The sequence below is a fragment of the Canis lupus genome, chromosome 9, assembly GCF_011100685.1.
Source record: "Canis lupus familiaris isolate Mischka breed German Shepherd chromosome 9, alternate assembly UU_Cfam_GSD_1.0, whole genome shotgun sequence".
Taxonomy (NCBI): domain Eukaryota; kingdom Metazoa; phylum Chordata; class Mammalia; order Carnivora; family Canidae; genus Canis; species Canis lupus.
In genome coordinates, this window is record NC_049230.1 from 1,762,521 (window position 1) to 1,786,934 (window position 24,414).

The 24,414-nt window shown below is 67.5% G+C and overlaps 1 protein-coding gene across 7 annotated transcripts in view; it reads right to left on the reverse strand.

Moving 5' to 3' along the window:
- Positions 1 to 689: 689 nt before the first annotated feature.
- The window catches only part of BAIAP2 (BAR/IMD domain containing adaptor protein 2), a 59,151-nt gene continuing 35,426 nt past the window's right edge, over positions 690 to 24,414 (reverse strand). The window contains exons 4-16 of one of the 7 annotated variants that reach the window (XR_005364120.1): positions 22,577 to 22,638; positions 22,092 to 22,163; positions 21,696 to 21,833; positions 12,864 to 13,016; positions 10,657 to 10,881; positions 10,299 to 10,500; positions 9,618 to 9,819; positions 8,590 to 8,658; positions 7,956 to 8,118; positions 6,605 to 6,639; positions 4,489 to 4,536; positions 1,865 to 3,783; positions 932 to 1,066 (exon numbers count right to left, since the gene is read on the reverse strand). Coding sequence is in view for 6 of the 7 variants with exons in the window: in XM_038546345.1 (XP_038402273.1) it covers positions 997 to 1,066; positions 6,605 to 6,639; positions 7,956 to 8,118; positions 8,590 to 8,658; positions 9,618 to 9,819; positions 10,299 to 10,500; positions 10,657 to 10,881; positions 12,864 to 13,016; positions 21,696 to 21,833; positions 22,092 to 22,163; positions 22,577 to 22,638 (1,391 nt within the window). In the remaining variant the exon portion in view is untranslated. Of the gene's footprint in view, positions 1,067 to 1,864; positions 3,784 to 4,488; positions 4,537 to 4,679; positions 6,131 to 6,604; positions 6,640 to 7,955; positions 8,119 to 8,589; positions 8,659 to 9,617; positions 9,820 to 10,298; positions 10,501 to 10,656; positions 10,882 to 12,863; positions 13,017 to 15,407; positions 15,558 to 21,695; positions 21,834 to 22,091; positions 22,164 to 22,576; positions 22,639 to 24,414 lie in introns of those variants that run through there. The other 6 variants (XM_038546347.1, XM_038546348.1, XM_038546345.1 and 3 more) reach the window with 6 other exon arrangements.

Consider the following 24,414-nt stretch of genomic DNA (forward strand, 5'->3'; position numbering starts at 1 on the left):
GTCCTTCCTGACCATGGCAGGGTGGGGGGATGCGAGAGGGCGGCCCCCGCCGTTCCCGGGTGGAGGTCTGCACGGAGCAGGGGGGAGACCGGACTGCAGCCGCCTCTTCCTGTCCTGCGAGGAGGGAGACCCACACACCTCCCCGATGGCCTTTCCCCTTGCCTCGCCAAAGTGCAGCAGCGGGGGCAGGACGACTCAGGGCTTCCGTGCATCTATACCCCAAACATCTGCCCTGAGAGCCCGCCTGGCCCGTCCCCAGCCCCTGCGAGGCCAGAGGCCCGTGTCCCCACCTGCCCTACCTGCGGCCCCTTCTGCTTCTCTTCCTGGGCCGCGGACTCGGTGTCGCTTCAGGGCTGCAGAACCTGGCATCAGGAGCCTGGCCCGAGTGGCTGCCCCCACCACCGCTGGTCACCATGGGTGTATTTCAGCCACAGGCAGCATGCAGGCAGCTGGGGGTGGGGGGGGACTCCCCCAACAGTGGCACCCACCATTCACTCCAGGGATGGAGGAGAGCCGGGGGCCCCACAGCCAGTTCTGGAGGGGAGTCGGGCCTGGGTGGGGTGGGGCGGAGAGCCCCCCAGAGCTGCCAGCAGGGGTGGGGAGGCCCAGCAGAGCCCCATCGGGGGGCATCTGCCTCCTCCTCCGCCGCAGGCCTCCCGCCCCCTCAGGCCCACAGATGACAAGCAGGCACAGGTAGGGCAGCCTGTTTATTGACCAGACACTGGGGAGCCACGGGCGGGGCGGGGGCCGTGCTCCCCTTCCAGCTACAGGCCGACGTCCTTCCCTGCCCCGAGGGCCGCGGCCCAGGGGCACCTCCGAAGCAACGGCCGGGGTCCAGCCCAGGCCAGGCTGCAGCGGGGCAGAGCTGGGCAGGTGAAGGCTTGCAGGGAGGGGAAGGTTCTTTCTCCGAGCGGGGAGCACGCAGACTGTTACAAAAGAGGGTCTGCGTGCGGGTGGGGAGCAGGGGCCCAGCGGGCAGCGGTGGGGGCCTGGCCGTCAGCTGAGGAGGGGTGCAGACCTGTCATTGGTCACGGTCGGCTTCAGCTGGACGCTGGCAAAGGGGTTCCTGAGAGAGGAGAGGAGAGTGGTTTTAGTGCCGGGACGGGCACCGTTGGGCACCGAACCACCTGGGCTGCCCAGGCCCCAGGGTCCCCAGCGGGAACCCGGAGCAGGGAGACCGTGGAGCCTGCTGGGGACAGCCAGGGATGGGCTCTGTGCACAGGGCCAGTTGACTGCCTGCGCCCCACGGCCAGGAGTCACTTCTTTCTCCAAAACCTGAGGCAGTCCTGAGGGAGCCTGTGTCCAGGTTTGGGGAGCCGCCGCCCCACGAGGCCAAGAGGACCCTCCACCTGCCCGTTTTTAGACATGCCACGGACACACACAGCTCAGCAGCTCACACAAACCCGGCCCATGCATCCCGGGGTCCCGGAAGGTGGCTGGGGGCAGACACGGGGCCTCGGCCGCCCCACACCAACAGGACACACACGGGGTGCACGCACACCGGCGGCCGTGGGCCAGCAGGGCTGGACCAGGGCTCAGCCACCTGTCAGTCCAGGGAGCTGCGCCCTCCCCTGCATGCCTGAGGCCACAGCTGACGGACAGACGGACTCGCCAGACAAGAGGTTGAGATGGGACAAGATGAGCACAGCAGAGGCCGGCACGCAGCCTGGTCCTCGCGGAAGCCTCCCCTCGGAGTCCCTAAGGGGCTCGGGGGGCCCTGCTTGGGCAGGGACAGCAGAGGACAGCGGGCTGGGCGTCATCAGGCGGCCCCAGGGGTGACAGCACAGATGGTACGAGGGACACGGAGGGCTCGGCACGGACAGGACTGCACCCCCGGCGAAGCACTTGGCTCTCAGGCCATTACCTGGGGCAGGGGTCGCCTCTGGCACAGCTGGGCTGGTGTCCACGGCAGCTGGGGGGCACATGGGCTGGGGGCCCCTCCCTGTGTTTTCTAAGACACTGAGATAACTCGGACGGAATTTTTAAAGGATAAACTAGGGAGAGCGGCCGACTTATTGGCGCACGGCTTCCACGTCTGCGCGGGGACAGAAGGATCCTGCTTGGCCCCGTGGCCCATGAGCTTCTTCTGATGTGGAGCGCGACGAGCCCGGCGTTCAAGGCCCTTCCCACCCCGCGAGCTCCCCCAGGCGTGCCAGTCTCTCCTGGCCGACGTGTGCAGACCGGCCGCAGCTCAGAGGCTCGGGGGGCAGCGGCCACCTCTGGCTCCCAAAGCCAGGTGTGCTGTGACAGCGATGTCTGCCCCAGGCCCTGCCACCGTGACTCGACTCTGGCTCCAGAAGGCGGCTCTGGCTCTGGGCCCTTGGCTGTCCCCAGCCGGGGTCAAGGCAGGGGGCGTCTGGGGGGCCGCAATGGGGCAGCTTTGTTCAGGTGGAGGTGGGGGTCGAGCAGCTCCCGTGCGGGGCCAAGCGGCTGTGGGCGGCACACCCGACTCCTGCCCTGGTCCCAGGGCCGGGGACCCAGCCGCAGCAGCTGGGGCCGGAGGGGGGCGGCAGGGTCAGAGAGGCCCCCCCCAGAGGGTGCCTGGCCTCCGATCCCCCTTTCTCATCTTCCCCAAAATTGAGTGCAGGGCACCGCGCCATCGACACCGCAGGTCCCGGGGGCCTCCTGCCTTTGGGGAAGATGGGGCTCAGCAGCTGCCCCAGGGTGGGCGCCCGGGTGAGCCCGGCAGGTCAACCCCCTGCTGACGCAACAGGACAAAATCCCAACCCAGGGCCCCCTGCACAGTCCCTGGCCCCGCGGACATCCGTCACTGCCGGGGGAGCCAACGTGTGACCACAAACCACCAAGATACAAGGAGGCTCCAGTCGCGCCGGCAAAGGGCGGCAGGGACCATCTGGATGGCAGGGTCTGCCCCAAGCCGGCCCCTCCCGTCCCCACGGGAGCACCCCCGCTGGGCCCCGGACGGGGCGGTCTACACTCGGCAGGGCAGGCCCAGGGCCACCGGTGCCGCCAGCTCCCTGCCCAGCCGGGCCCCTCCCCAGAGGCCGATCCAGCACCCGGTTAGCAGTCACGCTTCGGGGTGTCGCGGGGCACAGACCCTACAGCCCTACAGCTGAGGGGGGCCGAGCGCTACGGCCCAGCACCTCTCCACTTCAACCTCTCGCCGCGCACTCCGGGCGTCGCCTGTTCTGAGTCCACTACGTGAGGGTGAGCGAGAAACGTGATCGGAGAAGAGCAGCGTCGTTTCGGGGTGCGGTTCCCAGCCTTCTGTGGTTCTGGAGCAGAGGGAGCCCAGATTTCCACTTCATCCTCAACTTTCTCCTCTGGGGCCTGACTGGTCCCTGTGCCTCCGGGACGCCCACCCTCCCGGGGTGGAGTCCACTGTGTCCCGCCCCTCAGGGCCACACCCAGGGGGCACCTTGGCAGAGCAGGCAGGGGTGCCTCAAACTCCCCGGGGGCCCTGACACCCACCCCGGGTGACTCCTGGGCCAGGCCCAGTCTGTGGGGGATGCCCCGGCTCCCACGGGGGGCTGCAGCCCTGTGCCTGGGGGGCGGGCTGGGGCAGAGGCTGGGCTCCGTCCAGAGCCCTGGGGCCAAGGGGCAGCGGGGGTGGCAGGCGTAGGCCTCCTAAGGTCTCTTGGAAGAAGGAATCTAGAGGCAGGGAAGGCATTTCCATCCGCCCCGTCCCCAAGTGTCAAGAGCATTTGTCTCCAGAATTCTCCAGAAGTTTCTCACGCTGCAGCTCAGATGTGGTGAGAGAAGAGAGTCCAGGACTGTTGAAGCAGTCACTGCCCGTGGGGAGGAGCACATCACGGCGGTGCTCTGTGGGGTAGAGGATGCGGGCGCCAGCTTCGTGGGCAGGCTTCTCGGCGACGGGGTGGGGCAGGCACAGACGGGCCCTGGCCCGGAGCGCCGGGCTTCCCCTTGCTTGTTGTCGGGGCTTGCTTCCCTGGAGCCCGGCGGGAGGGGCCGGCACGGTCAGGCTGTGGGCAGTCAGCGAGGGCACCCGCACGCGGTGGCCGGAGGCCTGGTTTGCAAAGCCTGGTGCGGCCTCTACGCAGCCCAGACGGGGCGCAGCCGCCGTATCCACCTGCCTCGGCGGGCCTGGTGGTCCGACCCCAAGACCCACCCTGGTGTCCCCAGCCCCCCAAGAGGCCGCAGTACTCACCAGCCAGGGAGCCGGCCGGGCCGGGTGCGGGCCCGAGCCCACAGGGGAGTGTCTGAGTGGACACCGAGCCAGGGGAGCCCAAAGCTGGCCTCACAGCCCATCACCAGGCCTCGCCCCAACTGCGGCCGAAGCACCCCGCAGAGGCAGGAGAGGAACCCGGGCAGAGGGCCGGGGCCTGACCACGCGTAGGGGTGCGGGAGGTGCTGGGGCGCAGGGGGAGCAGCCAGTCAGGCCCGCAAGCTTCCAGACGGAGGGCGGAAATCCCAGAGCCCAAGGAGCAATCCAAGGAGAAGCGAAAGCCCAGGCCGGAGCGGGGCAGGCCCGGCAGACCGAGCAGCGCGGAGCTCGGGGCGACTTACTAAGTCTAGTGAGGGGCGGCTCAGAATCTGGCCACTTCCACTTCGGCGCTGCAAGGAAACACAGGGCTCCGTTGGTGGCGGGCGCAGGGGGCACGGCCGGGGCAGCCTAGCCCCGAGGCCACAGGACGCAGGCTGGCCTGCTGAGGCGCCCGGGCCCCGCAGCGGGCCTGGAAGGACGCGCCACACTCAGCTCAGTGCAAGAAATAAAACTTTTATTCAAACGACTGCAGTACAGGGCACAATTCAGATTAAAAAAAAAAAAAAGAGGAAAGGAAACGAAAATATTTTGAGCACTTTACATCTTCATACAAGTGTCGCAGTTTTGTGTCTACATTCATCCACTGAGCATGGAATCCCCTGGATTTGAGATCTTTTAGCAAAATGAGCACACACCACGGAAGGCTCTCTCTACTGGGTCCACGTTCTGGCTTTGTTTTTTCCTCAAATATAAAATGGGTCCGTCTGTGTCTTGAGCTGCTTCTCTCGCGAACGCTCCCAGGAGAGCGGGCGGAGGGTTTTCTTAGATCACGTCAGAAAAAGCGTCCACAGCTTCACGGGGCTCCCGGGGCCGCGGCCTGGCTCCCTCCCCAGACTCAGGGTGTGAAGAGGCAAAACCAGTAGCCACGGAGTCCGGCGTGTCTGCTTCTGAAGTCACTGAGACACACGGACAGACGAGCGCGCTGGGGCAGGCCGGGCGGTGGGCCTGCTGCCCCCTCCCCAGGGCCGCCCGGGCCGGGGCTGTGGATCCCTCGGGCTGTGCGCCGCTTTCCAGGACGCTCGGGGCGGCGGGGGTGGGGTGGGGTGGGGTGTCTGCAGCTCTTTGGAAAGTCCGAGCGGCTGCAACTGCCCCCCCCCCCCTCCGCCGCGGAGGGCCCATGCCCTGGGGCCGCCCACTCTGTGCTGCACACGGGCCCTGGCGTCCGCGGGAAGAAGCGCTCAGGGGCCCGGCTGCGGGGCTGGGGGCCGTGGCCTCCCTCACAGGAGCAGCCAGCTTCCTCAGGAGGCCCCCCTGCTTGGCAAGACCCCTGGAGGGTGCGGCCCTCGGAGGGGCGCCTGCGGGCCGCGAGCCTCCCGACACAGATGCCAGCGTCCGCTGGGGGAGTCAGATGCAGGAGTAACAGTACGCACACCGGAGTCCATGCAGATCTGGTTTTGTTTTTCAGGAAAGAAAAGTCCTTTTCCTGTTTTGTTTTTTGTTTTTTTTTTCTGTTTTCTTTTTTTTCTTTATTCTTTTTTTTTTTTTTTTAAAGATTTTTCTTTTTCTTCAAACATTAGGCCTGGCTCGCGGTGAGCCTTCGACAAGGGACAGCGCGTCATGAACACGGCGGCCGCGGAGCAGAGGCAAGGACGCCTGCCCCCGCTGCCCCGCCAGCAGCTCCTGCCTGGCGGACACGCGGGGTGGGGGGCGTGTAAACACGGGGAGCAGAGATGGGGCAGCACCATGGACCCTGGGGGAACTCAGAGTCTGGGGTCACCATCAAAAGGCAGGACAGGGCAAGTGAGGAAGAAAAAGAACCCGAGAACAAACCAACGAGCGCAGAGGAGGGAACTGATGGAGGCCAGACAGGTGGGGGGGCTCTTCCGAGCAGCGGCTGCCCGTGGTCAGCGTCCTCACACTGTGGACACCAGCGTGCCGCTGCCGCTGTGAAACAAAGCACAGGACGCTGCCGGGCCGCACGCCTCTCCTGCAGCAGCTCCGCCAGCAGCTCGGGGGTAGCAGCCCAGCCCTCCGCGCCGCCCGGGCTGGTTCTGGGGATGGGAGCCCAGGGCCAGGCGCCCCCCTTGCTGCACCAGGAGGGAAGGGCAGGCGGGAGAGCAGCGGGACCAAGGGGCTTCCTGGAAGGCGGGGCCCCTGGGGCCACGCTGGGCTCCCGCGGGGAGGGCCCACTCCCACCCGCCCAGCTCTCCGGACCCCCAGGCAGTATCTGGGGCTTGGGCTGCTGCCTGAGACACCCGCCACGCAGACAGGGGAGAGAACGGGCGCCCGCCCGCCTGCCCGGACCCAGAGCGTGGCCTCCAGTCTCTGGCAGGCCCCACGGAGCAGGCCGTGGAGCGTCTGTGAGCGGAGCCGGCCCTGTCCACCCACCGCCCCCAACGACGCGTGTGAAACCCTTACCTGCTCACAGCCCGTGCTCCGTAGTCATCTAGACCCTGGGGAGGAAAAGCACCACGGGTCAGGCTGGGGTTCGCGGGGGGAGGTGGGGTCTGCAGGACAGGGGGCGGCCAGGCGGCTGTGCCCTACTGCAGCCGAGGGCACGGGGGACCCCTCCAAATGCCCAGCAGGGACAGCCCAGCTCCGCATCCAGCCAGTGGCAGACCGTGCATCGAGCGAGCTCACGCTCACGGGCACACGCCCGATGGGTCCTCTGGTGACCTCTCCACACACATCTCCTGGATGAGCACCAAGGCAGCTGAGCTCGGGCTTGCTTGGCACATCTCGGGGCAGGCAGGGGGGGCCTCCCGAGGACACCAGCCTGGGCCAGTCCCTGGATGGGACACGCCCCTGCACCCCGAAACACCAGCGGCAGCTTCCTGGCCTTGGGGGAGGTGCTGCCACCCCAGGAGGGAGAGCCCTGGCTGTGGGGCTGAGGGATGGGCTGTGGGCGCCACCTGGGGACACCCTCCTCGGTCACCTCAGTGCTAAAGCCAAAGCTGGACGATGGACACGGGAGTGGTGTGTGGTGGCCAGACCACACAGCTCAGCTGGCTGTGTCCTGGGCCCAGGCAGGGCTGGATGGCGCTGGGGCGTTGCCTAGGGCCCGTGCTTCTCCCAGGCTGGATGAGAACCCCCTTCCTGCTGCTGCCTGAGCACCAGCCCTAACCTCACCTTCTCTGGAAGCTTCCAGCCCAGGGCCTTAGCTCCACCCCCCAGTCGAGTCCTTCTCACTGCGCTTGTGCTCCTCCCGGGAAGGGGTGGGCAGGCCGCTCAGATGGTGCTGCGTGTGGCCCTCCCTGGACCTCACCCACCTCGGCCACCGCTCTCTGCAGCCCTGGGCAGGCCTGATCTGTGGGCGTCACCGCTGCCCGCGTCTTAGAGAAACTTCTTCTCACCCCTTGCAGGGGCTGGGAGCTCACCTTGGAGTCAAGGACTGGAAACCCCGCTCCTGACACCCCCCGGGAGACCAATGTTCCAGAACCTTGGGCTCCTACAGCCCTAGGAACCTGCCCATCCGCGCACACAGCCTGGCCTCACGTGGACTTCAGAACCACCATTGCGTGCTCGAGGGCTCCACTGGGACCCAGGCCCTGACCTCCTGCCTCTGGCCACTTGGTCCTGGGTCACCTGGGCATACGTGCCAGGCCCTGGCTCCCGAGGCCCCGAGACACAGCAACAAAACGGTTCTGGCCGCCTCCCAGGCCTCCGGTGCAAGTGCTCGTGTCCACACTCGGGCCTAGGAGCCCCACGGTCTGAGGCCACTGGTGCCCCCACCAGAGGGGAGGCTGGGCAGAGGGGCTGCGGAGTTCACCTGGGAGAAGGCAGGCACAGCCACGCTGTAGGGCCTCTGCTTGAAGGTACCGGCCGTCTGGGCAGGGAACGCACGGGATGACGTGCCGTAGTCGGGGGGCGGGAGGGCCAGGTCCTCCTTGTCCAGGAGGTTCCCCGTGCTGCTGCTCTTTCCCTGCTGCAGGCTGCGGAGATGGGGGTGCTCAGGGGCTGGCTCCACCCCTGCCCGGGACCCCGTGGGGCCCCCACCTTCCCCTTGGACCCTCGGAGAAGGCCTGGCGATGGGCTGCCCTGGAGGCCCAGGAGCAGCCTCACTGAGCCGTGAAACGGGGCCTGAAGGTGTGGCAGAGGGACTCCCACAGCCGTGCCCCCAGCCCTCCTGGTGCCACTCAGCCCCTCGGGAGGGCAAGGGAAGCCCCCACCCCACGGAACACCCGTGACCCCCCAGGCTCCCTGACTCCCGCCTCACAAAGCGCACTGCAGCCAAAACCTGGGGGCCTCCGACGCACAGCATGCTGGGCCGAGAAGGCACCAGAGCCCAGCCGAGCCGTCTGGGCCGAGAGCAGGGGCGGCTCGCAGAGCCGCACACCCACGGTGCCCTGTTCCCAAGCGGCCTCTGCAGAGCCAAGGGCCAGCGCCCTGGTCAGCAGGCTCACCTCATGTGCAATCTGTCGCCGCCGTCGCCGTCCAGAACCCGGGTGTAGGAGAAGGGAAACCAACCCCGCCTGCAAGAGAAGACAGGTGAGAGCGACCTGGGGCCCAAGAGCCCTAGTTCCCCGGCCCGCTGCAACCGTCTGGAGGGAAGGTGATCCCACATTCCAGGGAGACCCCAGACCCCAGCCTGCGCCCTGGGCACACACCCGGCCCTGAGCCCCCGCCCCGGACGGGAGGCTGCGGATCCCCGGCAGGAGGGCAGGGCTCCTGCGTCTGCAGCAGCCAGGGCTGGTTTCCGGCCACATGGCCCCAGCATCAGAGCAGCTGTCTGGAAGGCGGCAGATGCGCCCGGGAGCAAGGTGGCCTAGCGACCGCCCTGCCAGGATGGGGGCTGCTGGGGCTGCGGCAGCGCTCCGACCAGCCCCTCCCTGGCCAAGGCGGGGGCGTCTCCCATCTCGCCAGCAGCCACAACCGGATGACAGTAGCGGGGGCACGGCCCCGCGGTCGAGCGAGAGCGAGAGGCTGGCAGGGCCTCTGTGTCACACGTGTTAAGGAAACCGTGAAGACGCGGCTCCGGGGACACAACAGCGTGACCTCTGGAACCCCAGCACTCGGGCTGGTCAGAGGAGCCTTGGGGGCAGCAGGAAGCCTTGGGGTGGACGGTGGGCCTCGGCCAACTGGGAAGCCACAGCCCTGACAGCGGCGGGGGGGGAGGGGGAAGGGGGCGGTGCCTGACGGGCTGTGTGCACGTGTGGGGCTCTGGGCCAAGTGGGTGACGCAGGGCAGGGTGGGCAACGGGCTGCTGAGCGACGGTGGGGCTGGGGCTTGGACAGAAGCCGTCACGTCTGTGCCGCGGGGACCGACTGAAAATGCTCAGTGGGAAACAGTCGGGGAAGGACCCCGAGCCGCCAGGACGTCTGAGGGCCTTGGGGCCGGGGGCAGGCGTCCCGAGCACAGCAGAACGCAGGGCAGGCTGCCCGCCCTGACACCCCGACGGCCGGCTAAGAGGGTGCGGCCGGTGGACGCTTACATTTTGGTCTTCTCGCTCTCGCCGTAGTGCCAGCCGTCCCGGGCCTCAGGCACCAGCAGGGTGATGAGGTCTCCCTCCTTGAAGCTCAGCAGGGTGCTGTTGTCCCCGGCCGCGTGGGAGAAGATGGCTTTCACTCGCATGCGGCCGTTGCGCTCCAGGCCAGCCGCCATGGAGCTGGAGCGCGGCAGGGTCTTGTTCTCAGCTGCAGGAGGACAGGCAGGAGTGAGGGGCTGTGCCGGTCCTCCTGTCAGCTCGGCTGCCCCGGGGGCGGGGCGGGGCTGGTGGGGGCCCTGCCTTTGGACGTCAGAGTCAGAGGCACATGGGGCTGCAGACCTGCCGCAGCAGGTGTGGGGAGCTCGGGGCCTGGGTCTCGGCTCCCCCGCCTGCTCATCACTGACCCTTGAGCTGGGGGACGCGTGGGGTGCCGCCCACGGGAGCTGGGGGGGGGCTGTTCCACCCTCCCCTGCAGCCCCGCGGTGTCCCCCCTACAGCCCGCCACTCGCCAGAGGCCTAACGGGAGGCGGGGGGAGCCAGGCGACGCCTGAGGATACAGGACAGAAATCTCAAAGGGGGTCAAGGTGCCACCCAAGAGCACGCACACACTCGGGGCCCGGGGGCCTCCCCAACCTCCCCTGGGTGTGACACGACCACCCGGGGCTGGGGGCACGTCCAAGCCCTTACTGGCTGCGTAGCTGTTCTTCGGAGCCACGCTTTTGCGCACGGGGAGCGTGTTGGAGTAGGAGTCGCTCAGCTTGCTCTGTGACTGTGGAGGAGACGAGGTCTTGGGCTGGGCGGCCTTGCGGTCGGCCCAGGGGCTGTAGTCTTCGCCATCTGGGCCCGAGACGCCATTCATGACGGGCGTGCTCTCCTGGGCAGACAGCCGCTGTGGGGAAGAGGCGGGGGGTGGGGGGGGGGCGGCGGCGCGGGAGGGCCTGGTCAGGCGAGGCTGGCTTGGAGACCCCTCAGCCCAGCCACCCCGGTGCAGGGTGGGGGGGCATCTTTCCACACCCAGAAAGCTTGCTGGAAGCTGCAGACTCACCCCCACAAACGGGGCCAGCTCAGGGGGCACCGGCAGGGGCTTGGCCCCCGGGATGGGGTCTGAGATGACCAGGCTGGACTTGGAAGCCGACAGGGCGCTGGGGAGGACGGAGCCGTTACTGCTGGCCATCTGCTGCATCAGCTGCACCGCGCGGTCTGGGATCTTGTTGGGGTCGGCGCAGGCCTGCTGCCATAGTGGCAGTTTCTGTGCCAGCAGCTCCTTGCCCTGCAGCAGAGGAAGCAGGGAGGGCAGGGGCAGGGTCAGGGCTGGCCGGGGAGGGGGCCGTACCTGTCAAGCCTGATGGCTGCTCTTCACCAGGTGGGGACACACAGCCAGAGTGGCCACCTGTGAGCCCTGCCCGCTGGCCCCTGGGAGGGCTGGGCTGTAGCAGTGAGCCAGGCAGTCATGAGGCCACCAGGGCTCAGATGACACCAAGGTCCAAGCTGGGCAGGGGCCACCGAAGAAGGAAAAGGAAGAAGGAAAAGGGGACGATGGCCCAGTAGCCATGCAGCTGACTGACGCACCGTGGGTGACCTCGAGGCCCTGGGGATCCTGGCCACAGGCAGGCCAAGCTGCAGGGGGTGCAGGACGGCAGGACCCACCAGGCAGTACCCGGTAGATGCAGGATGCTAACTGTCCCTGCCCCCAACCCAGGGGCCCAGAGCCCAGCTGTCCCTCTGCGTGCACTGGGCCTGCGATCAGCTCGGCCAGCCTAACAGGATGAGGAAGCCAGGGGTCTGGTTGGGAGGCACCAGCCTGAGGTTCCCTGTAGCCCACCCGGGTCTGGTGCCTCCTGCATGAGCCTGTCCAGGGCCTGGGGGGCTGTGCCCTCCCCTCTCCCATCTGGCCGAAGTGGCACATGACCTTCATCCCACTGCAGAGCCTGGAGCTCCCCTGGGTGGCTTGCTCCCCAGCTCAGGGCCTCCCCAAAGGCGGTCTGGCCCTCGTGGCCTCTCTCCACTTCTGACCTGGGTCTGGGCAGGGAGGGGGCGTCTGTGTGGGAAAGCAGGGAGAAGCGAGGAGAAGGCCCTCTGAGTGGTTCAGACCAGGGCCCAACAAGCCATGGCCTGAGGGCTGGCCCCCGTTCTGTAACGTACCCCGTCTGTCCCTAGTCGGGCTGCTTCTGCGCTACAGCAAAACCCAAAGTGTTACCTGCACCCAGGCTGAGATAACTGGTTGACAAATCTGGGTGGTGGTGACAAGAGGCCTACAGGGACGCGGCACCCAAAGGAGGCAAGCCCAGGTCTGTGACCCTCGAAAGGGCTCCCTGTTGGGGGCGGCGGCCCAGCCCAGGGCTCCCACCTGGTGACGAAGCCCGTCCGTGGGGCTGGGACACACCTGCCAGGGAGACGCCTGGGGGCCCTCGGGCCTCTCTCACCTGGCTCGGGAGGGCTGCGTCCAGCCCCTGGGGGTGGGGGGGGAGCACCAGGGCCTTGGCAACAACCCTGCCTCCGTGCGCCTGCAGCACTGGGGAGTCCTGACCTGCCATGGGGCCTGGTGCCACCAGAGGGCGCGGGTGCCCACAGCGAGCCGGTGTGTGTGGGCGGGGCCACCTCTGCAGCTCCCAGCTCCCAGCTGCAGGCACCGCACAGAGCTCCTGGCAAGGCTGGCTTGGTGCCCCAGGGAGCCCTCCCAGCCCCCACAGGGGACGCACGTCCTTGCACTGTCCTCACCCCGCACCTGTGGCCGGGCCCTCAGGAAGGCCAGGAGGCAGAGCCTCTGCGCAGGGAGGGCGGCTCCCCTTCCCAGTCCAGGCTGGGTGAGCAGAGAGCAAGTCTCAGGTCAAGCACACGTGCGTGAATGTGCATTCACACTGCTGATCCACCGGCCCGTTCGTGGAGAAAGGATGTGAATGCGGCTGCCTAGGCAGGCCCTCTGAGCTCCTGGAAGGTTCTGGAGTGCTCCCTCCCTGGCTCCTGACTACAGACTATGCACAGAGGCCTGTTCCTGCAGGGGAGCCAGCCCCAGGGGCGACACCACCCCTACAAGGGGTTTCCCTGGCACCCAAGCCATCCCCAAGGAACCAGCCTCCAGCCACTGTCCTCAAAACAACAGCCGGCAGCTTCTAACCAAAGCCTCAAAGGTCCCCGCGGCATCTGGCTGGTGACTCTTGCTACTCGCACGCCGTCCCCCGGGACGACCCCAAACGCTCGGTATTACTTTGATCCCGCTCCACGGGGAGCGGCCCGCGCAGCGAGCACCCCCACCTTGGAGTGGTAGGCGGCCGAGTTCTTGGCCACGGCGCACTGCTTCTCCACCAGGAAGCAGAACCTCCTCCTCTCCTCGGTCAGGGCCGTCTTGTAGCCGTCCGACACGTAGTTCTCCAGCTCGCCCTGCTTGTTGCTGATGGCGTCGATGTACTGGGGGCGGAGAGAGCGGGCGACACGCGTGAGCAGATGGGACACCAGGGGCCACGCCCAGCTCTGGGCGCCCCAGGCCCCCCACCCCCGCAGCCATGCCCACGCCGGCGCAGACCCTGCTGGCAGATTGTCGGTGAGGCCCTGGAGGCATCGTGGCGCCTCCCGCGGTGCTGATCCAAGCATCTGAAGCCGCCCTGACGGCGGCCGGGAAAGCTCACCCGGCACGACGTGTGTGAGAATGACTAATTCACACCCAAATCCTGCGGGGGTGGCCAGAGAATGCAGGAGACATTGCTTGAGGCCGGGGCACGCTGGAACAGTCGGATTTGCAGGCTGGAAACTTTGGGTAACAAAACACCCTCAAGCCGTAGGCAGCCGTCGCGGGGGGTGGGGGCACCCAGACGCACCGCTCGGGGACCGCCGTGCCCCTGCCTGGGTGTGTGCGCGTGTGATAGGGCCCGCAGGGTCCCGGCGCCTCTCCCCTGCACCCTCCGCCCCGGGTTGCTGCCCTGTGCGGCCCTGGGCTCTCCTGTGCCCCCCGCAGGCCCTGCCTAGAGGGCGCCTCCCCCACGGCTCTGACTCAGCCTGGGGGGCGGTGCTGAGCCCAGGTGGGCGCCGGGAGGAGGAGGTGCACAGAACGGGATGTTCCTGCCGCCTCCCTTCCCTTCCGGGCAGCGCTGCCGGAGGGGCGAGCACCCGCCTGTGGGTGTGGCTTGTCCCCCGCGGCCACCGTGCAAGCTGGGTGCAGGCTGGGTGCAGGCTGGAAGCAGCCACACTACCCCACTCCCTGTGAGGCCTGCCCCCAAGACCCGGGCCCCCCACCCCTGGGGACCACACGGCTACCCACGCAGAGCTCCACTGCCCCCTTGGGGAGGACGGTTACCGGGACTCCCCATCATCCGCCCACCGTCCGCAGCCCCAAGCAACAGGCCCACCCCCCGTGCCTGAGGGGACCCAGGACGGCTCTTGGGGACCAAACCCCCCTTCCCCTGTGGCCACCCCCGCCCCGTGGCCACACACCTCCCTCACCTCCCCCCCCCCTTCCCTGAGCTGCCTGAAGACTTTTCTCCTGGTTATGAAACGTGCGCCTACCAGCACCTCCCCTGCACCGTGGCTCTTCCCCAGGCAGGGGAGCAGGCCTGGCGCTTGGCGGTGCCCCGGGAGACGGCGGGGGGAGGGGCTGCTGGGCACAGCTGCACTTCACGGGGGCGATTCCAGCTGTGGCCGTGGAAGGGGGCCTTCCCAGGGGAGGACGGGACAGCCCGGATGGACGCACACCCCCAGGGCCCCATCCTCAGCATTGGCACAATGCTCCGTGGCTTCTGCGCCCTCCCCACCCGGGCCGTCAGGGACACCGCCGTCGCCCTACAGGCCTCAACCACCCACAGCAAGGGCACCTTCCTCGACGCCACTCACCGGCTCAGCCCAGTGCCCACGAGCCCCTTCGGGGGGCGGCCTCAGGATGAGGGGTTTAACCCCCAGGGAGGCCCCCAACCCACCCTCTCCTGGTGCCACCACCTCCCGCTGTCCCAGGGGCTGCTCTAGCGTCCCCACCAACTGGCTGGGGGCTGGGGGAGGGCCAGGCTAACCACGATGGGCTGCCCGCCTCGTGCAGGGAGGCCCAGGGAAGACCGCCCAGAGCAATGGCCTCCACGCTAGCTGTCACCTACGGGGAGGAGAGGGACCACTGAAAGGTCAGTACGGGACGGCGTGGAAACCGGGACGTGGGGCCCCCTGGGTCTGCCCGCCCAAGCACCGAGCACAGCTCCTTCCAACCCCAGCCCTCGAGCTGCCCCGTGGTCCCACCTGCATGCGGTTTCTGGGTTTTTAGGCTGTGGCACATCTTCGCCAGCGGTGTGCCCCGCTCCCAGGAGTGGAGAGGAACGGTGCCAGGCCATGCGGTGTGGGGCACTGGCCTCATTTCGGGGCCTGGCAGCCTCCACGCCGGGGAGGGAGGGGAGTTTTATTTTTAAGATTTCCATTTACTTAAGCTCAGAGAACGGCTGAGAGCAGCGTGGGTCTCAGGGGACGGGACGGAGGTGGAGTGCACGGCCCTGGGAGAAGCAGGGGGGCCGCGACCTGGGGACCGTGCCTCCCAGGGAGCGGGGAGCGGGCAGTGGCCCCAGCTGGAGCTACAGCTTCCTCTGTCGAGGAATGACAGCCGCCTTCCCGGCCTCCTCTTCCTGGATGCAGCTCCTTGAGGACCGAGACCACAGCTTCGCTGGGCACATCCAGGAAATCTGGGTCAAGTGGGGAGCTTTGCCGTCGAGGGGGACAGGCGGTGCAGCACGGCCACCCACGGGGCCCGGGCCACACCGGCTTGCTCCAGGCAAGGACACCCACGGCCCTGAGCGCGGACGAGCAAGCACGCACCCACGAGCCTTCACGCACCCTGCAAGAGCGCAGGGGGACAGGACACGGCCTGGCCCTACACCTCCAATGACTTAGCTGCTGAAAGCGGTCCGAGCCGTCCCCGCCGTAGGCAGGCGGGCAGGTGGGTGCTGTGGCCGGCTCGTCGCTCCCGCCCCTCCGCCGTGTTCCTGCTCGGCCTACGGTGCCATGGCGACAGTGCTATAGAAACACCCAGCTGAAAGCGTTTAAGAACGCAGAACGCTCCCGCTTAGTCACCCTGGGCTCAACAGCCCTGTAATCCGAGAAGACAAAAGTGATCAGAACATATGTCTCCTCTCAGAGCGAGCAGTGACTCACAGGGGGGAGGGGCGCTCGAGAACAATCCTCGGCCCACGTGGCCGTGGCGCCCCACGTTCCTCAGGGCCCTGACGCTGCCCCTTCGGGTCTGCGGCTCATGGATGAGAGCATCGTTCCGGGCCCTGGGCTGTCACCGCAGGAACCGACCCCCAGGAGGCAACCGAGGAACTCAGCTGGCTGCGGGGACCAGGAAGGGGCAGCAAAATCTGACCCCCATGCTCTGTCTGGACTCTGGGTACCTGCCAGCCGCACCAGCGGCTGTCCTGGGCCTCGCTGGCCATGCCTGCGTCCCCTCCCTGGGGGGCCGGCCCGGTTCTCAGAACAGGAAGGCCGCGGGCATCAGCGGCTGAAGCCTCACCAGCCTCAGTCCCCTGGGGGGTGGGCGTGGCGGGGCCGTGGGCACAGGGCAGTGCGTCGGGGGAGCCTGAGGGTTTCATTCCAACACGAGGGGCCTGAGCAAGACTCAGGTCGCCCTCAGGCCTGTGAGGGGAGGGCCAGCCGTCCAGCTCCCTGAGCCTGGGGGCTCCTGTTTGCAGGGGTGCAGAGCTGCGTCAGCATGGCAGGAAGGTCTGCAGACCCCACGTGCGGACGCCCTGCCTGGCACCCTTGCAGCCCAGAGGCCTGGGCAGAGCGTGGGGCCCCTTATGTCCACACCCGTGGGCCAGATGCCTGCCCTGACAGATGCCCGTCAGGCCCGCAGCGCAGCCTGTCCCCCAGCCCCACCCAGGGGTGCGGTGAGCTCGGCCCCTCGGGCCTGGAGGAAGCCAGAGGCTGGGTTTAGCACCGGCTTTGCCAGGCAACCCCTGCTGAGCTGCGAGGCCCTGGGGGTCTCCGTTCCTCCGCGGGGGGAAGGGGCGGGCCCGCCTCGCCCACGCTGGCACGCCGACACTGCAGCCCTGGCCTCCTGCGGCCACGGAGCTCCTGCCGCTCCACGTCCACGCCCAATTTCACAGACTTGATAGGAAAAGAACACGATGTATCTCGCTAGTATTTTTCAGGGCGATGACATGTCAAAGCCACGTTCTAAACACGTTCAGACAAGGGCTGTCACTTAAAAACGTTATTACAACAAATGTCATTAAAACCAACATCGCCTGTTTCTTACGTTTTTAAGGTGGCCGGGCCTGGGTGTGAGAGGTCAGAGGCCACGTGCCCGACATGGCCCCCGAGGGCTCTGCGGCTCTGATGCCCAAAACGTCCCAGACCACTCCCGGGCGGCCGAGACGGTGCCGAGGCCACAACCCGCCGCGCGGCTCCATCTGGGCAAGCGGGGGCCGGTGGGCACAGGCGCGGTGTGCGGGGCGACACGGCCCCCGCGGCCCAAAGGTTCAAAGGAACAGAGGGCGTCCCCCAGCCTCCCTGTCCTGGGACCCTGGCACCCCTGATGCCACCTCTGGACACACAGGCCCTGACAGGGCGCAGAGGCCGCTGCTTTCTCAGGCTCGGCCGGTGCGCCTCTGGTGGGACGGCGTCCACACCGCGGCCGGGAGACTTGCCCACAGACCGCCTCGGGCGTGGAAGAGCTTTTTAAGTGAGACCGGGAGGTGCACAGAGGGCTTGAACCACAAGCACGGCGTCAAACTCCACACGCTGATGGGACCAGCCTCTGCCATGATCTTTTTTGAAGACCTAAATTATGGTTATTTTGTTTTTGTTTCGTTAATTACACACCCCTTTAAATAGAACAAACCTCCCCCCTCGCAGACTGGGATCTGGATGTGTGCACCTCCTGGAACACGCGAACCCAGGGAGGGGGGCGGCCGCCACGAGGAGGCCTGCGCCCCCCGCTTCTGACGAGGCCGTGCTGAGGATCTCCCTGGACCTCCTCCTCCAACACAACCAGCGTGGGGCTGCAGAACCTCTCCCCCCATGGCTGCATGGCCCTGGGGACGGGAAGGGACGGGAGGGGATGGGAGGGGACGGGGCCTGGCTGAGTGCTCCCCGCAGCTCCGAGTGCTCAGCAGCCGGACCCTGCCCGGGTCAGGGGCTCCAGGGGCTCGGCCGCCTGAGAGCCCCATGCGGCCGTGGCTCACCGTGCTCAGGGCAGCAGGCCTGGCCCACCCTCGGGGGATCCCGGGCAGGGTCCACCCTGTCTCTTTTCCTTCCCAGGCGCTCACCTCTGCCTTTGGGGCCCTGACAACCCCTCTCTCGGTGTATGGAGCCTGTACACAGGAAGACACCCCACTTCCCTGGACCCCAGCCCACCACGTGCCTAACGTGCGTTCTTGGGTTTTCTATCCGTCAAGATACCCCTTGGAGGGTGGGGTCCCCTGCCTCTGCCCATCTCGTTCTAGTCAGAGCTGGGCCAGGCTGGGCCAGAGGAGGCAAACACATGCAAGGCTGCCGCCTGGCCTGCAGCACTGGCCACTTCCACACCAGCCGCTCACGAGCCCTGGGACCACCGGCCGCCCAGCGGGACTGGCTGCCCGTCACAATCACCCAGAAGCTCTGACGACCCTGAAACAGTGCCACCGCTCACACCTGTGCGTTGGGGAGGGGGACGCGGGCTCCGCGGAGACGCCGAGGGCCAAGGGGACAGGGTCATGCAGCATGTCCTCCACGGCCCAAGCACCCTACGGCCCCGTCCACAAGGACGGGCGCTCCATGGGTGCCAGGAGGTCTGGGGAGTGGCCTTGGCCGTCAGGACGGCCCCTGGTGCCTTCCCTACTTCTAGATGCCACCCTCGTCCTACTTAGTGCCCCAAATGCCTCTAAGCACCTGTTCCCTGACCTACAACTAAAATCAGTTCTCTTGATGGAAATCCCAAAACACAGCCTCAATTACCAGCGGTTCTTGCAAATGGCCGGCTCTGACCCAGTCCCGTTCACAGGGAACCCCTACTGACGGACCGACACCCAGTCGGATCAACGTCCCTTCTGCCGCATGGGCAGTGGGGTGCTCTGGCTCGGCCTGGCCACAGAATGCACAGCACAGGCCCTGGGGGAGGACAAGCGGATGGGGGCGTGTCCGGGGGGCGCAGAGCTGCCCGAGGAGCCCCCAGGGCTGGCCCTGCCCCGTGGGCAGCCCTTCCTCTCCCCAGCAACCATTCTACACACGTGACATCGGGGGGGGGCGGGGGGAGGACGCCAGCAGCTGAGCCTCCTGAAGGACCACCCCCTCTCCCTGGCACCGAGCAAACCCGTGCCTGAAACCCCATGCTGGAACCCCCAGCCACAGTGTCCAGGCCCGCGCCAGCCCGTGGCACAGGCTCAGGCCATCTGGTTTACCACCTGCTCTGGCAGGGGAGTGCCCCGAGGGCAGGGGCTTCGGTGAGCCTGCCTGGGCCCCGGGACGCAGGGCCTGCCCCCCCCGGGCTGCATGAGGCTCGGGGCCCAGGAGCACAGGAGTCTGCGAGGGAGCACGGAAGGCCGTCAGCTGTGTCTGAAGCCCACCCCACGCCCCTTCCCTGGGGTCACGACTCTCCTCCTCCTCAGCTCACGGATGCAGCCCCAGAAGCCCACACAAGTCAGGATCCTGCCCCTCCGGGACTCGGGAACACCACGTGGGCACATCTGCCTCTCCCAGCTCCTCCGCAGGGCTGGGGACAGTCGCTACAGCGCTCTGCAAACCACCTGACCCCATACAGTCCCAGCCAGGCCTCCTGAAGTTCTGTGTGCTGGTTCCACGGTCCCTTTGCGTCTGCCCTCGAGGAAGGAAACTGAAATAATGGGACACATCCAGGCTGTCACGGTGCGGCACCTGGTGCTGAGCACCACACGACCTACCCCTCCCGGGAAGGGGCTCAGTGACCTGGGAAAAGTCATGATAAAACCCTTGGATGATCACAGATCCAACAGAAGGAAGATGGGTTTGGAGAAGCAGGAGACCCACAGGTGGGGCCTGAGCAGGTGCTCGAAAGAGGGAGGGGGATGCTGCTCTGTGGGCGTTGGCATGTGGGGGGAGGACCCACCCCATAAAGGGGCGGGCAGGCTGGGCGAGCCTGGAACTTGCCACCACCACACCCCCTGCAAGGGGCAGGGCCAGGAGGAGAGTCCAGATCTGCCCACCAGGCCTCACAGCATGGCCTGCATGGGGCAGGGCCAGCCTGGGTTGTCCGCCAGCCACGTGTGGGGTGACCAGGCGCTGCTGCACAGCAGGTGCCGGGGAGGAGGAGGGGCAGGGGCCGGCCCTCCTGGGGGCGGGTAGGCTGTGCTGACGGCCAGGGCTTGGGGGGTGACCCTCAGTCATGGAGACCGGGGTGGACGTGGCCAGCTCACCAAGCTGGGGCTCTGCCGGGAGACCCCGTGCAGCGAGAACAGAGCCCCCACCTTTCCAGCAGCACCAGACGAGGGCGTGCAGAGAGGGTGCATGCAGGCCCTGACGTGTCCCCTTCCGGCCCCGCTCTGCAGGCCCGAGGGTCCAGGGTGGCGCAAGGCACACTGAGGGCCGTGGGTGGCTGGGGGCCACATGCAGCAGAGTCTCCGGACTCTGCAGACGCGGGGGGAAGAGCTGTCAGGGCCTCCACCAGCCCCGCCCACCCCCGGTGTCCTGGCCATGACCCCCACCCTCCAGCTGCAAACTCTGGTGACGGCTTCCCGGGGGCTGGTCACAGCAACTCAGCTGGTCCAGGCCCAGGCCCTGCTCAACAGAGCTCCCACATTCGTGGCCGTGAAAGGAGAACGTTCTGACACAGGCAACAGCGTGGACCAGGCTGGGGCGTACGGTGCTGAGGCGGGAGGCCGGATGCGGAAGGCCACACGGTGGTGACCCATTCACACCAGATGCCCGGACGGGGCCGGTTCACACGCGGACAGCAGATCACCGGCTGTCTCAGGGGAAGGGGTGCCTGCGGGGGGGCGGGGGCCTCCTTTCTGGGGTGCTGGAAATCCTCTGGGCGGAACATGGGGACGGCGGCACAGCTGCAGGGGTGGGCACGCTCCAGGCCCCCGCCCACCCTACGGCATGCGAAGCACATCTCCAAGCTGATACCAGGGAAAGGAAAAACTGCCTTGAGGGGGGTGCACAGGCTCCGACCCCTGGACGAGCCGGCCTCCGTGTCCCCGCCACCACACCCCCTGGGCCCCTCAGCGGGAGCTCAGGGCAATCACACCAGTGCTGAGGGCGCTCCTGGCCTCCAGCCGGGAGGGCATGGGGGACGGGGACTGTTCACCTTTGAAGCTTGGGTGAGCAAAACGGCAAAACACCACGGAGGTGACGAAACCGAGACATCCAGCGAGGCGTGGGCTTCTCACCGCTCAGCCTCACAACCCGCTCCTAGACAGGACTCTCTCTGCAGATGACTCTGTGGGACGGCCTCGGGGACAGGCCCTCAGGGCTGACGGGCTGGGGCAGTCCCGGGAGAGGACGTGGCAAGAGCGCGGCGCCAGGACTTGCGTCTGACTCAGGAGCTGCCCGCCGCTGCCCCGGGCAACAAGCCCCTCCCGCTCCCCTCGCCGGCTGTGCTCGTTAGTTCTCACCTGCTGTTGCCAGGACCGTGCACCCCACCAGGCAGGCCCGGCACAGAGGGGGGCAGCGGGGGGGCCTGTCACCTGCACCCGCTCAGGGAGGGCGCGGGGCGCGTGCTCCTCGGGCACCACCCCACCTCTGGGTCCCGGCATGCAGCCGAGGGACGTGGGCCCGCAAGCAGGCATGCGTGGTGCACCTTGGCTTGTTAACCGCTGCCACCTGAAGGGGGGGCCTCGTGCCCACGCCCGACCCGGGGTGCTTCCCTTGAAGCAGCTGGGAGAAGCTTTCTCGAGGTTTCCTTTGGAAACAACGGGCGTCCTCCTTGTCTGAAGTCCGCGCAACCTTGGGGGGTGGGTGTCCTGGGCCTGACCTGTGTCAACCTGCACCCGGGGGTTCACCCCAATATCCGGGGTTCCGGTAGCTCCGGTGTCTGGGGCTGTGCCCACCATGGGCCACGCTGTCCTAAATCCCCGCCCTGCTCCGCGCCACGTGCTGGCCGGGCCACCTGCCTCATGCAGCAGGGCTAATGGCCCCGTCCCCGCGGCGCCGGCCGGCCGGTCCCACCTGCAACTCCTTGTCCGAGTACTTCTGCGGGTTCTTGCTCCCCTGGCTCTTCTTGCGGAGTTTCTTCAGCTCGGCCTGGCACTTGTCCAGCGCATCACCCTTGCTCCTTTGCTCCGTCTGGTATTTCTTCAACGCGGCCTGAGGTACAAAGATGCGAAGATGCCACATGAAGCAGAGACCGATGAGCCGACCGGCCTTCCCACTCCCTGCCCCGCGGCGGGCAGCTGGGCCCCGAGGGCGCGGGCAGCACCAGCTGCCGGTAGGAGGGACCGGGCGCACGGGGCACCCAAAGGCTGGCGCCCCCCGGGCTGCACTTGTCGCGGACGGGAACCTGCAGGACCGGGAGCTCCCGGCAGACGCAGGCGCCCCGCTGGGTGGGGGGGGGGCACTACTTACACTCAGGTACCTGGAGTCCAGCTCCACCTTCTGCTCCAGCTGTGTAAGCAGCTCATTGTGGAACGACTTGAGCTGGATGTGGAGGAAGACGCCAGGTGGTGAGCGGCCAGGGCGGGAGGGAGGGAGCCGCCCCCAAGAGGTGCACCCCGGACGCCGGCCACCCCGAGGAGCCCGCGGGGAACGTCCCACTGTCCCGGCCTTTGTGACCTCGGGGGCTCCACTCCAGGCAGAAAACAGCAAGAGCCCCTGCGAGCCCCCTGCTCTGTGCCCGGTCCTGCTGAGTCCTTCTGTACGTCCCTGGCCCCCTGGAGAGTCAGCTCCCCAGTATGTGACTCCTGTGAGGCCTGGGATACGCCCCCACCCTGACGGCAGCCACATGCCTGTGCAACGTGCCCTGGGACACACGGCCAGGGCACACAGCCGGCTCTTCCCCTCCCTCGGACCGGCCGCCCCTGCCTCCGTCCCTTCCTCCCCGGGGCCCTCACCATCTCTTCCAGCTGATTCTGAATCTGCCGGTGGACTTCCGCCATCTGAAAGAGAACGTCTCCTGCAAAAGCATGAGGGTGGGGAAGACACAAAGGAGAGAAAAGGTAAGTTCTCCGCACTACGGCCCCTCCACCCTCCTGTGGCCGAGGAGCAGGGCGCTGGTGGTCGGGTGCAGGGGCCTGGGCTGCGGGTGACCAGCAGGCAAAGGTGCGGGGATGGGGCACCAGGCAATGGGAGGGTCTCGAGTGACGGGGGATGCCCAACCTCAGACACTGATCACTGGGGACTTTGGGGGGCGTGGGTCAGAGTCCTCAAGCGTCTGCACCAGACCGGCAGTGCCCAACAGAAGCAACAGGCTGCATATCTCCAGCCCATGAGCGAGCCATGAGCACACGCATGTCTGACCCCGCGTGGCCGCCAACCACCCACCCACTCCGGGGCCAGGCGACACCAGGGCCAACAGACCTGTGCCCACCCTCCCGCCAGTAATGGGGCCAAGAGGAGATCTGGCTGCGGGCCCCAGAGGGAGGCCTGCGGAGGCGCCCGGAGCACGCAGGGCCTCTGGGGACAGCGGGCGCGCACAGCACAGCTCTCCAAGCATCTTTTCTGGAGCAGCGACATTTCGGGGATGCTGATGGTTCAAGCCCGTCATCACAGGAGACAGGCAGGAGGGAGAAGGTGGCAGCACGAGGAGGAGGCTGTCCCCCAGAGGCTGCTTCCAGTCTGGGTGTCGGCGACACGGGCTCATGTCACCTGCACACAGGGCGCGTTCCTGGGGGCTGACCTGACATGAGGCCGCACCTCCCGAACTCTCTGCAGCAGCCAGCGTGCTGCCAACCGCCCCCCCACCTCCCGAGAGGAGGAGCAGAGACAGAGGAGCCGGGGAGAGGCCGTGGAGGGCGGGGGGCTCAGCCTCGTTCTCCCTTCTCCGCCAGCTGCCACCCTGAAGTGTGCTCAGGACCAGCAGGCTGCAGCCCAGGGCACGACAGTGGCCAACAGGCCCAGTACCCGCCCCCGAGCCAATGCCCCCAGGACAGAGGCCTAGGCCCAGGCCGCTCACCCAGAGACCCTCCGGGCAGCCCCGCAGCGCTGGCACGAAGGACGCCCTCCTTGTGGCCCAGGGACAAGCTGACCGGGCGGCCGGACCGTGCTCGTCGGAACGGCTCCTATTTGCTTAGTGCCGTTCGCAGAGCCAGTGCCATGAGCATGCTGTGGACACGATGGATCAGGGGGCGGGGGTCACTCTGCCCTCAAACCCCGTCCCCAACGTGCTGCTGGCACCAGCAGCCCTCCCAGCTCACGCCTGGGCCCCGTGACCCAGAGATCCTTCCTGGGGCAGTTGCGAGGGGTGCCCTGGCCCCCAGAAGGCACCCTGGTGGGGGGGTGGGGTGGGCGCTGCCTGCCGGCCACACGGGGGGCACCAGGCCCACTCTGCCTCCCAGAAGCACCCCGGGCTCTAGGGCGGCCCACCACTCGTGGCCACTGGCTGTTCCACGAGCTGCTGACGCTCACGGGGCCTGCAGAGCCCCCGCTGAGCCCAGGAGCCGCCCGACCTGAGGCCCGCAGGCTCCACCCCACCCTGTGGGGCCCCGGGCTCTGCCTTCGGAGCTGAGTCGCCTCCTGAACCCATTTTGCCTCAGAGAGACCACAGATGTCTGCTGAGGGTGACAGCACCTGCCCGGAAGCTGGGACCCCGCTGTCCCGCCACGGCCTCCTCCCCGCCCAGGCCCCTCACGCCTGCCCCGGGGCCAGCCTGCGCGCAGGCCTGGGACAGAGGGGAGGCACCGGGCCTGAGTGTGTACGGGTGAGTGCGCGTGTGAGCACGAGCCTCCGTCGG